At 50.8% G+C, this 17634-nt stretch overlaps 1 protein-coding gene across 1 annotated transcript; it reads left to right on the top strand.

Annotated features, from left to right (window-relative positions):
- Positions 1 to 215: 215 nt before the first annotated feature.
- On the top strand, positions 216 to 17164 carry LOC141235437 (uncharacterized). Its single transcript, XM_073668119.1, has 4 exons — positions 216 to 404; positions 6590 to 6710; positions 16475 to 16617; positions 16937 to 17164. The coding sequence occupies exons 1-4, from the start codon at positions 216 to 218 to the stop codon at positions 17162 to 17164; spliced, it is 681 nt and encodes a 226-aa protein (XP_073524220.1).
- Positions 17165 to 17634: the final 470 nt, after the last annotated feature.

The raw sequence follows: 17634 nt of genomic DNA, 5'->3' as shown, positions 1-17634 counted from the left end.
ACCTGTGGTGACGTCACCGCCATGTGATCAGGGGGCGGGGTCAGGAGAGCAGTGGTGAAGGACCTGTGGTGACGTCACCTTCATGTGATCAGGGGGCGGAGCAACGGAGAGAAGTGAAGGCCATGTGATGTGATGACGTCACCGCAGCTCCTCCCGCTCGGTGTAGGTCTGTGTTGCGCTCTGTTGCTCTCTGGTGTCAGCCCCAGTGGTGATGGATGGAGTCACAGCGGAGGCTGCTGTCTGTGTACAGGGCGGGGACTCCAGCACTGAGCCCTCAGCATGTGGAGCCCCGGGCCACGAAGAAGACGCCGCCGCTCAGAGAGGAGCCGCGCCCTGTGTGTACAGAGGCCAAGAAACTGCAGCAGAACCAAGACCCTGAGGAGACGCTGCGATATGTGCGGAGTGTAGGAGCGCGTTCACACTGCGCCGCTTCATAGCCAGAACCCAAGAGCAAGACGCAGGAAGTGGTGATGTGTAGCTCCTGAACCTCTTTATAGTGAATGATATGAGTCGTCTCCTGGCAGGGAGCAAATTGAAATGTAAACGGCTCTTTGCCAGTTCACTCCACAGCCCCGCCCCTCCCTCCCCTCTGGCCCCGCCCCTCCCCTCTGGCCCCGCCCCTCCCGGCCCCTCCCTCCCGGCAGTAGTCACTCTGATCCTGAGGATGCCTGCTCCTCCTGCTGCCGCACATAGCACTGACTCACAGCCCCGCCCCTCCCTCCCTCTGGCCCCGCCCCTCCCGGCCCCGCCCCTCCCGGCCCCTCCCTCCCGGCAGTAGTCACTCTGATCCTGAGGATGCCTGCTCCTCCTGCTGCCGCACATAGCACTGACTCACAGCCCCGCCCCTCCCTCCCCTCTGGCCCCGCCCCTCCCGGCCCCTCCCTCCCGGCAGTAGTCACTCTGATCCTGAGGATGCTGCTCCTCCTGCTGCCGCACATAGCACTGACTCACAGCCCCGCCCCTCCCTCCCCTCTGGCCCCGCCCCTCCCGGCCCCTCCCTCCCGGCAGTAGTCACTCTGATCTTATCCAGGATCCTGAGGATGCCTGCTCCTCCTGCTGCCGCACATAGCACTGACTCACAGCCCCGCCCCTCCCCCTCTGGCCCCGCCCCTCTGGCCCCTCCCCTCTGGCCCCTCCCTCCCGGCAGTAGTCACTCTGATCCTGAGGATGCCTGCTCCTCCTGCTGCCGCACATAGCACTGACTCACAGCCCCGCCCCTCCCCTCTGGCCCCGCCCCTCTGGCCCCTCCCTCCCGGCAGTAGTCACTCTGATCCTGAGGATGCTGCTCCTCCTGCTGCCGCACATAGCACTGACTCACAGCCCCGCCCCCCTCCCCTCTGGCCCCGCCCCTCCCGGCCCCTCCCTCCCGACAACATGGTCGCATCCTGAATAGGGCTCCGGCACAGGACGACTTCCATGGAAACCCGTGTAAACAGTTCCATAGGTTTTTATGGAATACCAGCAGGATTGAAGCAGAATTGAAGTCTATGGAGAATAAACCTATTGTACAAAGTTCTCTTCAATTAATGGCACTAATGCCCATGTGATCCAACCCCTTTAATGACATTATATTAGTGAGGGCAAAAGACATTGCTCCTTGATGGGACCCCAAAAAAACAGATAATAACAGAGGAAATAAACGGCATCAGTCCATCCAAGCTCTGGCACTGAGTTTATCCAATGGGCCCTGCAGACAATTCTAGGCGGCGTTCACACTGTGTGGATTTGCAGCGCAGTTTCCCTGCAGATCATCAGCCTGGACGTTCCACGGCATTTACAGAAGCCGACAGCGGCCATGGTCTCTACCCAAAACACATTCTCACTTCCTGGAAAACTTCAGAATCTGCCATGAGGTGTGAAATGGTCTTCAGCAGCAGCGTGTGAATATGTGCCGAGTATCCGAGCTGCGGAATTCATTGCAGTCAATGGACGGGTGAATCCGCCTGGATGCAGATGCCACAGTTCACACTGCAGACGGCCCACAGCCAACCTGCCCAGTGTGAACGCAGCTTTACAATGTGGCGCTGATCATTACTAGCTTGTTGCTATTTTGCATCTTCATTTTGTGTTTGTTAAAGTTTTTACAGCAAATAATATAAAATCCGGTTATTCTGGAAACTATTCTGTTTTATGTCAGAAATTGTCAGATGTGGAGATTCTACTAAAAGGCTAAAACATCCCAGAATATGGCGTCAAACGTAAAGCCAAAGGGAACAGGAAATGAAGAGTCGGCTCCCCAAAAAATCACATTTTACCCATCACTACTCTGCAGTGACACCGAGGAGGGGGCGGAGCTCTGAGGAGGGGGCGGAGCTCCGAGGAGGGGGCGGAGCTCCGAGGAGGGGGCGGAGCTCTGATGAAGGGCGGAGCTCTGAGGAGGGGGCGTGGGCGGAGCTCCGAGGACGGGGCGTGGCCGAGCACTGCTTGTTACTTCCTTGTTGTCTTTCTCTCGGGTTCTGGCTGTGAAGCTGCACAGTGTGAACGCGCTTCTACACTCCGCACATATCGCAGCGTCTCCTCAGGGTCTTGGTTCTGCTGCAGTTTCTTGGCCTCTGTACACACAGGGCGCGGCTCCTCTCGGAGCGGCGGCGTCTTCTTCGTGGCCCGGGGCTCCACATGCTGAGGGCTCAGTGCTGGAGTCCCCGCCCTGTACACAGACAGCAGCCTCCGCTGTGACTCCATCCATCACCACTGGGGCTGACACCAGAGAGCAACAGAGCGCAACACAGACCTACACCGAGCGGGAGGAGCTGCGGTGACGTCATCACATCACATGGCCTTCACTTCTCTCCTGAGCTCCGCCCCCTGATCACATGGCGGTGACGTCACCACAGGTCCTCCCGCTCTCAGTGCAGCAGCTCCGTCCTGGTTGTGCGCAGCTCTTGCTCTCTGGTATCAGCCAGCAGCAGGTTTCCGCTTCCCGCCATTCCGGTGAGATTACAGGGAGGGTTTGTGGTGAATCTGTGAGAGGAGAGTGTGGGGTGAGATCAGAGCTGTTCCTGTGGAGGCTCCTGCTCCATGTGACTGCGGCTCCTCAGTGTTGTATGGGGGATGTGCAGCAGCTCCTCCTCACCTCACCGACCCCGCTGGAGGTGGAGTTACCACGGTGACCGCTCCCGCTGGAGGTGGAGTTACCACGGTGACCGTCCCCCGCTGGAGGTGGAGTTACCACGGTGACCGACCCCCACTTGAGGTGGAGTTACCACGGTGACCGACCCCCACTGGAGGTGGAGTTACCATGGTGACCGCCCCCCGCTGGAGGTGTAGTTACCACGGTGACCGTCCCCCGCTGGAGGTGGAGTTACCACGGTGACCGTCCCCCGCTGGAGGTGGAGTTACCACGGTGACCGTCCCCCGCTGGAGGTGCAGTTACCACAGTGACCGTCCCCCGCTGGCGGTGCAGTTACCACGGTGACCGTCCCCCGCTGGAGGTGTAGTTACCACGGTGACCGTCCCCCGCTGGCACTGTAGTTACCACGGTGACCGTCTCCCGCTGGAGTTGTGGTTACCACGGTGACCTTCCCCCGCTGGTGGTGTAGTTACCACGGTGACCGTCCCCCCCGCTGGAGGTGTAGTTACCACGGTGACGGCCCCCCGCTGGCTGTGTAGTTACCACGGTGACCGTCCTCCTACGAGGCTGATAATGAGCGGTCAGATCGGTGGAGTTTGTGGCTTTTCCTCCAGATTCTTCCTGATAAATGTCGGATATTTGGGGCAGAATTCAGTGATTGTCGTTATATCGTCCCCTGTGATCTCCATCTTCTCCTTTATCATGAAGACGCCGGCAGGACGAGATCCCTCCAGCTGATCCAGTGTTCATCCCTCCTTCTCCTGAATGACCCCGAGGATGGACGAGGACGAGACCACCAGAAGATTATTACACTTCACCCTGGAGATCATCTCCCTGCTGAGCGGAGAGGTAACTCCTCTACATTTCTATCAGCTTTATTGTGTTATGTAACAAGTCCGACATCGGGAAGAGAAGGATTCTTTACTGTAAGAGCAGTGATTGTGTGCAGCTCTCTGCCAGGAGGAGTTGTCATGGGGATTCCCTATAAGAGCTGTAGAGGGGCCTGGATGTCTGTCCTGAGTGTAATAATATTCCAGGTTATGGCCCCAGATTACTGGAGACGGTTATTGATCCCGGGATTTCTACTGATTGTCAGATCTGGAGTCGGGAAGGAATTCTTCTCTCTAAGTGTCTCTCTCCATACACAGGATTACACAATAGTGAGGAAGACACCGGGGGAGGGTGTGACTCCCATCATCCATCTCCAGGAGTCAGGAGGGCGGAGCCCGGACCCCATCACAAAGCCTCCCCCGCACCCCCCGATACATGAGAGGAAGAGGAAGAAGATCCTAGAGCTCAGCAACAAGATGATTGAGCTGCTGAGCGGAGAGGTGACTGCTGGGACATTATACAGGACAGCACTGGAGGATTCTGGGTGATGACCGGAGAGGTGACTGCTGGGACGTTATACAGGACAGCACTGGAGGATTCTGGGTGATGACCGGAGAGGTGACTGCTGGGACATTATACAGGACAGCACTGGAGGATTCTGGGTGATGACCGGAGAGGTGACTACTGGGCCATTATACAGGACAGCACTGGAGGATTCTGGGTGATGACCGGAGAGGTGACTGCTGGGAGATTATACAGGACGGCACTGGAGGATTCTGCGTGATGACGGAGAGGTGACTTCTGGGACATTATACAGGACGGCACTGGAGGATTCTGGGTGATGAGTGGAGAGGTGACTGCTGGGACACTATACAGGACGGCACTGGAGGATTCTGGGTGATGACCGGAGAGGTGACTGCTGGGACACTATACAGGACAGCACTGGAGGATTCTGGGTGATGACCGGAGAGGTGACTGCTAGGACATTATACAGGACAGCACTGGAGGATTCTGGGTGATGACCGGAGAGGTGACTGCTGGGACATTATACAGTACAGCACTGGAGGATTCTGGGTGATGACTGAAGAGGTGACTGCTGGGACATTATACAGGACAGCACTGGAGGATTCTGGGTGATGACCGGAGAGGTGACTACTGGGACATTATACAGGACAGCACTGGAGGATTCTGGGTGATGAGCGGAGAGGTGACTGCTGGGACATTATACAGGACAGCACTGGAGGATTCTGGGTGATGACTGAAGAGGTGACTGCTGGGACATTATACAGGACCGCACTGGAGGATTCTGGGTGATGAGCGGAGAGGTGACTGCTGGGACATTATACAGGACAGCACTGGAGGATTCTGGGTGATGACCGGAGAGGTGACTGCTTGGACATTATACAGGACCGCACTGGAGGATTCTGGGTGATGACGGAGAGGTGACTGCTGGGACACTATACAGGACGGCACTAGAGGATTCTGGGTGATGACCGGAGAGGTGACTGCTGGGACATTATGCAGGACGGCACTGGAGGATTCTGGGTGATGACCGGAGAGGTGACTGCTGGGACACTATACAGGACAGCACTGGAGGATTCTGGGTGATGACCGGAGAGGTGACTGCTAGGACATTATGCAGGATGGCACTGGAGGATTCTGGGTGATGACCGGAGAGGTGACTGCTGGGACATTATACAGGACGGCACTGGAGGATTCTGGGTGATGACCGGAGAGGTGACTGCTGGGAGATTATACAGGATGGCACTGGAGGATTCTGGGTGATGACCGGAGAGTTGACTGCTGGGACACTATACAGGACAGCACTGGAGGATTCTGGGTGATGACCGGAGTGGTGACTGCTTGGACACTATACAGGACAGCACTGGAGGATTCTGGGTGATGACCGGAGAGGTGATTGCTGGGACATTATACAGGACAGCACTGGAGGATTCTGGGTGATGACCGGAGAGGTGACTGCTGGGACATTATACAGGATAGCACTGGAGGATTCTGGGTGATGACCGGAGAGGTGACTGCTGGGACACTATACAGGACAGCACTGGAGGATTCTGGGTGATGACCGGAGAGGTGACTGCTTGGACACTATACAGGACAGCACTGGAGGATTCTGGGTGATGACCGGAGAGGTGACTGCTTGGACACTATACAGGACAGCACTGGAGGATTCTGGGTGATGACCGGAGAGGTGATTGCTGGGACATTATACAGGACAGCACTGGAGGATTCTGGGTGATGACCGGAGAGGTGACTGCTGGGACATTATACAAGATAGCACTGGAGGATTCTGGGTGATGAGCGGAGAGGTGACTGCTGGGACATTATACAGGACAGCACTGGAGGATTCTGGGTGATGACCGGAGAGGTGACTGCTGGGACATTATACAGGACAGCACTGGAGGATTCTGGGTGATGACCGGAGAGGTGACTGCTGGGATATTATACAGAACGGCACTGGAGGATTCTGGGTGATGACCGGAGAGGTGACTGCTGGGACATTATACAGGACAGCACTGGAGGATTCTGGGTGATGAGCGGAGAGGTGACTGCTGGGACATTATACAGGACAGCACTGGAGGATTCTGGGTGATGAGCGGAGAGGTGACTGCTGGGACATTGTACAGGACAGCACTGGAGGATTCTGGGTGATGGCGGTGTCGTTGTCAGGTTCCTATAAGGTGTCAGGACGTCGCTGTCTATCTCTCCATGGAGAAGTGGGAGTATCTAGAAGGACACCAGGATCGGTACCAGGAGGTGATGATGGAGGAGCTCCGGCCTCTTACACCAGGTTCGCTGTAGATGACGTGTAATGATGAATCTCCCATTTTCGGCTTTTCTCCTCTTTTTTGCCTTGTACATGTGACTCTTGTGCTGCTGTTCTCGCTCCCTCACTGTCTCGTCTTCTCCGCTCCCCTCCCCCATCGCTCACACAGGAGAGTGATTGTCAGCAGCGTTTGATTTTACATTCTGTGGATAAATCAGCAGATTTCCGATTGTGTTTGGAGGACAATGAAGCCTCATAAGGCGACAGCAGAAGAAATATTAGGAAGATTTATCGCTTCATGACATAATGGCCGATCAGTAATGAGGGTTATGAAGGGTCGTTCCTCCTGAGCTTTTTGGGGTCTCAGGACTTGTTCTGGTGACTGATGGGGTCCTTTGTCCCCTGATCCGACGTCCCACACTGGACGGTTACTCCGGTGATGTCTCCCCCGGTATCAGTATAGTACAATATAAGGGAGGGCCCTGCTCACAGTCTACATGTTAGGGGGGAATAGAAGGAGTTTTGTATCGGACACGACCAGAATAAGATGTTACACGTCTCTGAGGTCTCAGATTTGTAGTGATTTACATTTATTGTGCATTGTTACTTACAGGGAACCTGTCTGGTTGGATATCGCCAGTAACATGCACATATGGGGTTAATCTGCTGGTTAATAGCATTAGGGAGGTGCCCGGCCGCTGTACTGAGTGTGCGGCACCCGGAAGCCGCCGGCTTTCAGTCATGCAGGCGCCAACGCACCTACAGTCACCGTACGCAGCACTGAGCGGCGTCTGTAACTGCGCCCGGGACTGAGACTGACAGCCGGCTCAGCAGTGCATCAGTACAGAGCGACCGTCACTCAGTGTCGGGGCACAGTTACAGCTGTCGCTCACAGTGCTGCCAGTGGTGACTGTAGCTGCACCTTCTTGATTCCTTGGGATTACATCAGGCCTATGCATTTTTTGTGAGGGTGGTAGTAGTGGCGAGGGACTGTTGTGTTCCTACACCCTGGCTCCCTGACAAAGACAAATGTCCCCATTCTCCTGTGCTGTGCGTGTGGTGCAGAACACTCACGTTTTGGTCGCAGATCTCTGCCGTCTTCGGTTTTCCTCTTCAGTAGCCGCCGCACACACAATACGGGACTTCCACTCCGCTTTATAAAAAAGAACTTTACTTAACCGTCCAACTTCACCATGAGGGAACACGCAGTATTGGACACATCCTTTTCCAGGTGCACAGCATATGTTAATATTCACCGTCTGTTTCTCCTGAGATGTCCCTTCCATAGTCGACCTCTTTGGCCTCTGAGACCCTCACAGTTTTTAGAGTCCCGTTCCATTTCCCCTTCTGGGAAGATTTTCAGACAAGTTACTCTGCTGACTCCTGTGGACCGTAGGCCCCGAACATTAAGGGAAAGTCGTTTTAGAGTTCCTGACTAACGTCCCTCTGCTGCTGGTCGGACCGGGTTTCTGTGCCCCCTGGACCTCCAGCTACTGCTCTGTCACATCCCTCCCTCAGAACTAACTGACAGGAAAAACCGTTGCTCCGCCCTGGCCTAATCTCCTCCCCTTTTGACTGGGCCAATCACCAATCCTCCTTCGGTTGCTGGGCAGACTTCCCCGTTACTCCCCTGCTGCAGTCACTAAACCTCCTGGTAACTACCCCGGCTCCTCCTGCTCTGCAGCTATTGCTAAACACAGTAACTGTTTCTATCCTAAACTATTGCGTTCACCCCTACACTGTACCCAATTCCTAGTAATAATAATAATTTTTATTTATATAGCGCCAACATATTCCGCAGCACTTTACAATTAAGCGGGGACATGTACAGACAATAAATTCAATACAAGGTAAGACAGTGTAAACAGTTACATTAGGAGCGAGGGTCCGGCCGCTCGCACGCTTACAATCTACAAGGAAATGGGGGGACACAGTAGGTGCAAAGTGCTTGTTATTTCAGGTCTGACAATTATAATAAATAGGGATTTTCATATAAAGCTGCATGATCCGGTCATCAGCCCGTATGTATAAGTGCAATAATCAAGTATCGAGTGCAGTTATCTTGTGCATGGAGGGTGAGGAGACAGATGAATAGTAGGGAACAGATTCTGAATAATATTTAGAAGGAGGGAACAGGGGAAAGTTGGTTTACTGAGTAGTTGAGGTGGTCGGCTTGTTTAAAGAGATGGGTTTTTAAAGCGCGTTTGAAGACATGGGGGCTAGGCATCAGTCGGATCGTTTGGGGCAGAGCATTCCAGAGAACTGGCGCAGCACGAGAGAAGTCTTGGAGACGGAGGTGCGAGGTTCAGATTATGAGGGATGTTAGTCTTAGGTCATTTGTAGAACGGAGGGCACGTGTAGGGCGATAGAGATGAGAGAGGAGATATAAGGCGGCGCAGAACTGTGGAGAGCTTTGTGGGTGAGAGCGATGAGTTTATATTGGACCCTGTAGCGAATGGGCAACCAGTGTAATGACTGGCACAAGGTGGAGGCATCGGTGAAGCGGCTGGACAGAAATACGACCCTGGCTGCCGCATTCAGGACAGATTGGAGAGGAGAAAGTTTGGTAAGAGGGAGACCGATCAGAAGAGAGTTGCAGTAGTCCAGACGAGAGTGAATAAGAGCGACAGTAAGAGTTTTAGCAGTTTCAAAGGTGAGAAAAGGTCGGATTCTGGAGATGTTTTTAAGATGCAGGTGACAAGAGCGAGTGAGTGATCGGATATAGGGAGTAAAGGAAATGTTAGTGTCGAATATGACCCCAAGGCAGCGGGCGTGCTGCTGGGAGTTATGGTTGAACCCTCCAAGGTAATTTCGATGTTAGGTAGAGTTGGGTTAGTAGAGGGGGGAAACACAAGAAGTTCAGTTTTAGAGAGATTCAGTTTAAGATAGAGGGAAGACATGATGTTAGTGACAGCGGACAGACAATCCTTGGTATTTTGTATTAGGGTAGGGGTGATGTCAGGTGAAGAGGTGTATAGTTGGGTGTCGTCAGCATAGAGAAAATACTGAAACCCAAATCTGCTGATTGTTTGTCCAGTAGGGGCAGTGTATAGAGAGAAGAGGAGGGGGCCTAGGACTGAGCCCTGCGGGACCTCGATAGTAAGGGGACGAGGAGAGGAAGAGGAGCCGGCAAAAGATACAGTGAAGGAGCGGTCAGAGAGGTAGGAGGAGAACCAGGAGAGAACGGTTTTCTTGAGGCCTATAGAGTGGAGCACAGTGAGGAGGAGCTGGTGATCCACAGTGTCAAATGCAGCCGAGAGATCCAGGAGAATCAGCAGGGAGCAGTGACCTTTGGATTTAGCTGTTCGTAGATCATTAGAGACTTTAGTGAGGGCAGTTTCAGTGGAGTGTAAGGAGCGGAAACCAGATTGTAGAGGGTCAAGAAGAGAGTTATCTGAGAGATAGCGGATTAGACGGGAGTGGACCAAGCGTTCCAGGAGTTTAGAGATGTAAGGAAGGTTAGAGACAGGTCTGTAGTTAGCAGCGCAGTTCTGGTCTAGGGATGGCTTTTTAAGTAAAGGGGTTATGATGGCATGTTTAAATGAGGAGGGAAAGGAGGAGGTCATACAGGCACGTGGAGGCCACACACAATACTGAGCCTCATCAGGAGCATGCCCAGGCGTTGTAGGGAGGTCATACAGGCACGTGGAGGCCACACACAATACTCAGCCTCATCAGGAGCATGCCCAGGCGTTGTAGGGAGGTCATACAGGCACGTGGAGGCCACACACAATACTCAGCCTCATCAGGAGCATGCCCAGGCGTTGTAGGGAGGTCATACAGGCACGTGGAGGCCACACACAATACTCAGCCTCATCAGGAGCATGCCCAGGCGTTGTAGGGAGGTCATACAGGCACGTGGAGGCCACACACAATACTCAGCCTCATCAGGAGCATGCCCAGGCGTTGTAGGGAGGTCATACAGGCACGTGGAGGCCACACACAATACTCAGCCTCATCAGGAGCATGCCCAGGCGTTTTAGGGAGGTCATACAGGCACGTGGAGGCCACACACAATACTCAGCCTCATCAGGAGCATGCCCAGGCGTTGTAGGGAGGTCATACAGGCACGTGGAGGCCACACACAATACTCAGCCTCATCAGGAGCATGCCCAGGCGTTGTAGGGAGGTCATACAGGCACGTGGAGGCCACACACAATACTCAGCCTCATCAGGAGCATGTCCAGGCGTTGTAGGGAGGTCATACAAGCACGTGGAGGCCACACACAATACTCAGCCTCATCAGGAGCATGCCCAGGTGTTGTAGGGAGGTCATACAGGCACGTGGAGGCCACACACAATACTGAGCCTCATCAGGAGCATGCCCAGGCGTTGTAGGGAGGTCATACAGGCACGTGGAGGCCACACAGAATACTGAGCCTCATCAGGAGCATGCCCAGGCGTTGTAGGGAGGTCATACAGGCACATGGAGGCCACACACAATACTCCGCCTCATCAGGAGCATGCCCAGGCATTGTAGGGAGGTCATACAGGCACGTGGAGGTCACACACAATACTCAGCCTCATCAGGAGCATGCCCAGGCGTTGTAGGGAGGTCATACAGGCACGTGGAGGTCACACACAATACTGAGCCTCATCAGGAGCATGCCCAGGCGTTGTAGGGAGGTCATACAGGCACGTGGAGGCCACACACAATACTCAGCCTCATCAGGAGCATGCCCAGGCGTTGTAGGGAGGTCATACAGGCACGTGGAGGCCACACACAATACTCAGCCTCATCAGGAGCATGCCCAGGTGTTGTAGGGAGGTCATACAGGCACGTGGAGGCCACACACAATACTGAGCCTCATTTTGACGTGTTTTAAGGACATTACATCAAAGTTGGATCAGCCTGTAGTGTGTTTTTCCACTTTAATTTTGACGGTGACTCCAAATCCAGGCCTCCATTGGTTAATAAATGTGATTTCCATTGATGATTTTTGTGTGATTTTGTTCTCAGCACATTCAGCTTTCTACAGAACAAAGTATTCAATGAGAATATTTCATCCATTCAGATCTAGGAGGGGGGATTTCACTGTTCCCTTTATTTTTTTGAGCAGTGTATATGAATTGAAATGTCTGCTAACATGCTGCACCTAATCTAATACTCTATCTATATATACTCACCCTATAACTAACACATCAGACATTAGGTCACATACATACTCATATATAAACACAGGGTACAGCAATATGTGCAGAAAGAGGGAAGAGGCGCATGACCGTCCTGGTCACCCTCTTACACATTTCCTCCCCCGTGATATTAATATCTCACTCCTCTGCTACGTGTTATCTCTTCTGAAATCTGCATTGTATCTCCATGTTACTTGCAGTGCTCTGCAGCTAATCACTGGTATATACACTGCTCAAAAAAATAAAGGGAACACTTAACAGAATATAACTCCAAGTGATCAAACTTCTGTGGAATCAAACTGTCCACTTAGGAAGCAACACTGATTGACAATCAATTTCACATGCTGTTGTGCAAATGGAATAGACAATAGATGGAAATTATTGGCAATTATCAAGACACCCTCAATAAAGGAGTGGTTCTGCAGGTGGGGACCACAGACCACATCTCAGTACCAATGCTTTCTGGCTGATGCTTTGGTCACTTTTGAACTTGTAAACCTGCCACCGTTTCACTCTGGTGCGCCAGTTACTTTGCCTTCACAGGCCTTTGTTGCGCCTTCACCCAGGCTTGCATTGTACAGCGCCTCCTGCTCTGCAGCTTAGCAAACAAACCACTGACTCACCCAAACCTTTGCTGAAGGTTTTTTAATGGATTCTGTGGCCATGAGCCACTTGTAAGACTCGGCTGGAGGGAGTGGACCGCCCCACTGCCACCTGCAGATCACTCCCAAAATAAAAGCCCACGCTGGGTTTTCTTAAATCCAACTTGGTCAAATAGTTTGACCAAGTCCAAACTTTCCTTTTATTTTGCTCTGCAGCGACAGGTGTTTCTGTGACTCCAGTGCACTCCAGCGGGTTCAATGTGCCTCTATGAGCATCCTGGGGGATACATACCGTCCCCCGCATATAATTCCCCTCACTGCCTCACGACTGTAATACAGGGATAAAAACCTGTGATCCCAATGTATTACCTGTGACAATACAGCTTTTCTTCTCAGTTATTCCAGACGATTAGATTTGTTAAATCAAGAGAAATGGCATTTATAGAAGGGCCGGATGATTGTCTCACAGTGAATGTCATTGTAGGTTAAAATAATTGATAAAGAATGTAGAACTCGTGGAGGCCGGTTGGACTTGATGGACCTGAGTCTTATTTAAACCTATATAACTATGTATTCATGGGGTTAACCGCAAAGGTCAGAGTTTAAGCGCCGATCGCTGCCGTTACAGGTAGATGCTGGATATTGGGAAGGGATTAAATACTTTATAGGAAAATGTATATTTTATTAGAACAGATGTTTTTCGGTCATCCCATCTGAAAATAACTATAAAGTGAAGACCCCGATGGGCTCATACTGGGACCCCCTCACATAGACTCCTCAGGTGCTATTACTTTCAACAATAACGAGGTTAAATAGCCGGAGGTTTACTTATTTCTAGTTCTCAGAAGGAAGAAACTCCTCAGACAACCCCCATGGGGAATCGGCATCTGTCCCTTATTCATTATCCTGTGACTATGACATAAATCTGTGTTGGGAGTCCTCCTATAATCCATGTGGTGACGGCTCGGAGGACCTGCTTCTCCCGCTGCTCAGTGACTGGGCTTCTGTGCACTGCTGATCACCATTATTGGCATCCCTTCATTTTTTTCATGGCCTGTACAATATCTTCAGAAATAATGAAAGTTACAGTATATCCTTAGGATTTTTTTAATTGTTGGTCCAAAGTAATACAACAATAGAACATTGTTTAACCTCCTTGTGGCAATTTCAAAGATTAAACCGAATAAACAGCATGTGCAGCAATAAAGGCCCCCCTAAACCCCTAATTAATACTTGGCAGAAAAACAAGAACCTCCTCCAGCAGTAGCCAGAAATATAAAAAGCAAAGTTTATTGATCACATTAGAAACTGTAGTAGCAAGTCACCAAAAGAGATCCATAGATATTCTATTCTATTTTCTGCTGTTTGTCTCCACGTCCGAGACTGGGACGGCTCCGCGCGCTGCCTTACAGATGAAGACTGCTAATCAACGGTGGGTGAGCTGACTATTCCTTTACCCCATTCCCCTCTGTTCTTCAAGTAATTAATACTTGGTTGCACACCCTTTGGCATTGCTGACGGCCTCCACACATTTCTTGTAGCCATCTATAAGCTTCTTGCACTTCTCAGCTGGGATTTTCTCCCGCTCTTCCTTTGCAGTTTGTTCGAGCTCTTGAATGTTTGCAGGTTCTTTTTCCCAGCGGCAGATTTCAGCTCACCCCAAAGATTTTCAGTGGGATTGAGGTCTGGACTCGTTGCTGGCCATTATAAAACAGTCCATGTTTTTTCTTTTTCAACCATTCCTGTGTACTTTTGGATTTGTACTTTGGGTCATTGTCTTGCTGGAGGACCCATGATCTTTGACTCAAACCAAATTTTCTTTCACTGGGTAGGACATTTCTGTTAGAACCCTCCTGTTTGTTTTTTCCATCTTGTGTTTTGTGGTCATGTGACCATCTGCCTTTATATTCCAGCTCCGCCCTTGTGGCTGTGCTGGACTTCAGTGTTTGACTGTTTCTCTAGCCTGGTGCTTCGGTGCCTTTCTCTGTCAAGTTCACTTGGTCCTCTGGGACCTCCAGTACATTTTTGTCAGTTTGTCTTTTTGTGTTCTGCAACAACTTCTTTGTTTAGGAGGTGTCCCATTTTTGTCCCAGTCTTTAGTGCTTTTAGGGACACCTCCCTTTTATGCTATAGGTCTTCGTTCAGACTAGCCGAGGACTAAGTCGGGTCTGTTCACTAGGAAGAGGCTGCCCGCTACATCGTAGGGATTCAGCTTAGTCTTACTGTAGGGACAGCTAAAACCTCTTGATAATTCTTTGATTTCATGATTCCTGTGATATGGTCAAGGCCTCCAGTACCAGATGCTGCAATGCAACCCCACAGCATTGTGGATCTTCCACCATGCTTAAGTGTTGGTAAGGTTTTCTTTCCTTATATCAAAAGAATCTAGTCAGCACTCCGTACAGCTGGGGTGGTGCACGTGGAAAACAGTGTTTCTAGGAAAAGTCAATCCCGGCACTCACGTATTGATGATTAATTCGTTTATTCCACAGCTCACATTGTGAGTTGTGGAATAAACAAATTAATCATTAACACGTGAGTGCCGGGATTTTCTTTCCTTATATAACCTTCATTGCATCGTCTGTAAACAAACTGTTGCTTTGCATTGCCAAAAAGCTCTATTTTTGTTTCATCTGTCCACAGAACATTTTCCCAGAAGGATTGAGGCTTGTCAAGGTACTCTTTATCAAAGATCAGTCGTTCCTTTTTATGTCTTTTACTCAGCAATGGTTTCTTCCTTTGCCTTCCCCCATAAAGCTCTGCTTGGTTTAGTGTGCGGCGTATGGTACTTGTTTTAACCATGACCCCAGACTGTTCCAGGTTGGCCTTCAGGTCTTTGGATGTTTGACGTGATGTTTTTTTTCCACTATTTCCACCAATCTTCGAAGACCTTTTTTGCCAATTTTCCTCTTCCCAGGGAGGTTCTTGACGGTTCCATGCTTGGCAAACTTATTAATGACATTGCACACTGTTGAAACTGGGATACCAAGGTTTTTGGAGATGGCCTTCTACCCTTTGGAAGTCTTGTGTTTCCTAATAGCAGTTCTGATGTCCTCAGGCAGCTCCTTTGTCTTCACCATTGTGACAAAGGAACGGGGCCTACCATGTGGCTTTTTAAAACATTGAAGTCACCATTCATTGGCTAATTCTTGTCACATAGGCACTGACCATCACAGGAGAATCTCTTTTGTGATTTACCACAGGCGAGTCAAAATGTGTTTCCATACTAAATTAAGGTAAAGGTGGAAATACCAGTGACACAGAAAGCTTTAGATTTTTCTATTTTTCCCTCCCATTGGTTTTTGTTTTAAATTATCATTTGCTCTTTTGTATTTAACATGAGTCTCTATACAAAAAAACTGTTTCACTTTATTCATTTTTTTCAGGAGATATTCCACATTATGTACTTAAAGCGCATCTGTCAGCAGGATTGTGCTTAGTAAACTACATAGACTGTCAGGTGGGCGACATTACACTGATTAAAATGATACCTTTTTTGATGAAATCCGTCCTGTGGTTCTTGTGTAATCTTTACTTTCAGTTTGGAGATAATTATATGCCTATGCTCCAGGGCGACCTGTGGGGGGCGCTCTATCTGGTGCTCTGATTACATATTCACCTGTATGCTCTTATGGCAGCTCACTGTGCCTTCACTGACCTGCCTCCTATTTTACCTAGCCACGCACTACTAGATGCATTATGTAAAATAGGAGGCAGGTCAGTGAACGATCAGTGAGCTGTCATAAGAGCATACAGATGAATATGGAAGCAGAAACCCAGATAGAGCGCCCCCCATAGGCTGCCCCGGAGCACGAGCATATCATTATCTCCAAACTGAAAGTAAAGATTACACAAGAACCACAAGACGGATTTCATCAACCAAGGTGTCATATTAATCAGTGTAATGTCGCCCTCCTGACAGTGTATGTAGTTTACTGAGCACAATCCTGCTGACAGGTGCGCTTTACATTTCATGGGTGTCAGCAACGATTACCAGGAATGTATCGCATATGAAGTTGTCCTCTGTTTTCATCTTCTCCTTTTATTGTAAAGACGCCGGCAGGACGAGATCCCTCCAGCTGATCCAGTGTTCATCCCTCCTTCTCCTGAATGACCCCCCGAGAATGGACGAGGACGAGACCACCAGAAGATTATTACACTTCACCCTGCAGATCATCTCCCTGCTGAGCGGAGAGGTAACTCCTCTACATTTCTATCAGCTTTATTGTGTTATGTAACAAGTCCGACATCGGGAAGAGGAAATCCAGAAGAGGAAGAGAAGGATTCTTTACTGTAAGAGCAGTGATTGTGTGCAGCTCTCTGCCAGGAGGAGTTGTCATGGGGATTCCCTATAAGAGCTGTAGAGGGGCCTGGATGTCTGTCCTGAGTGTAATAATATTCCAGGTTATGGCCCCAGATTACTGGAGACGGTTATTGATCCCGGGATTTCTACTGATTGTCAGATCTGGAGTCGGGAAGGAATTCTTCTCCCTAAGTGTCTCTCTCCATACACAGGATTACACAATAGTGAGGAAGACACCGGGGGAGGGTGTGACTCCCATCATCCATCTCCAGGAGTCAGGAGGGCGGAGCCCGGGCCCCATCACAGAGCCTCCCCTGCACCCCCCGATACATGAGAGGAAGAGGAAGATCCTAGAGCTCAGCAACAAGATGATTGAGCTGCTGAGCGGAGAGGTGACTGCTGGGACATTATACAGGACAGCACTGGAGGATTCTGGGTGATGAGCGGAGAGGTGACTGCTGGGACATTATACAGGACAGCACTGGAGGATTCTGGGTGATGAGCGGAGAGGTGACTGCTGGGACATTATACAGGACGGCACTGAAGGATTCCGGGTGATGATAGGAGAGGTGACTGCTGGGACATTATACAGGACAGCACTGGAGGATTCTGGGTGATGAATGGTGAGGTGACTGCTGGGACATTATACAGGACAGCGCTGGAGGATTCTGGGTGATGTCCGGAGAGGTGACTGCTGGGACATTATACAGGACAGCACTGGAGGATTCTGGGTGACGACCGGAGAGGTGACTGCTGGGACATTATACAGGACAGCACTGGAGGATTCTGGGTGATGAATGGTGAGGTGACTGCTGGGACATTATACAGGACAGCGCCGGAGGATTCTGGGTGATGTCTGGAGAGGTGACTGCTGGGACATTATACAGGACAGCACTGGAGGATTCTGGGT

The sequence above is a fragment of the Phyllobates terribilis genome, unplaced genomic scaffold (assembly GCF_046119375.1).
Source record: "Phyllobates terribilis strain yellow unplaced genomic scaffold, ASM4611937v1 Scaffold_665__1_contigs__length_859303, whole genome shotgun sequence".
Taxonomy (NCBI): domain Eukaryota; kingdom Metazoa; phylum Chordata; class Amphibia; order Anura; family Dendrobatidae; genus Phyllobates; species Phyllobates terribilis.
The sequence above is the reverse complement of the archived record's forward strand: the minus strand, read 5'-3'. Positions and strand labels throughout refer to the sequence as shown.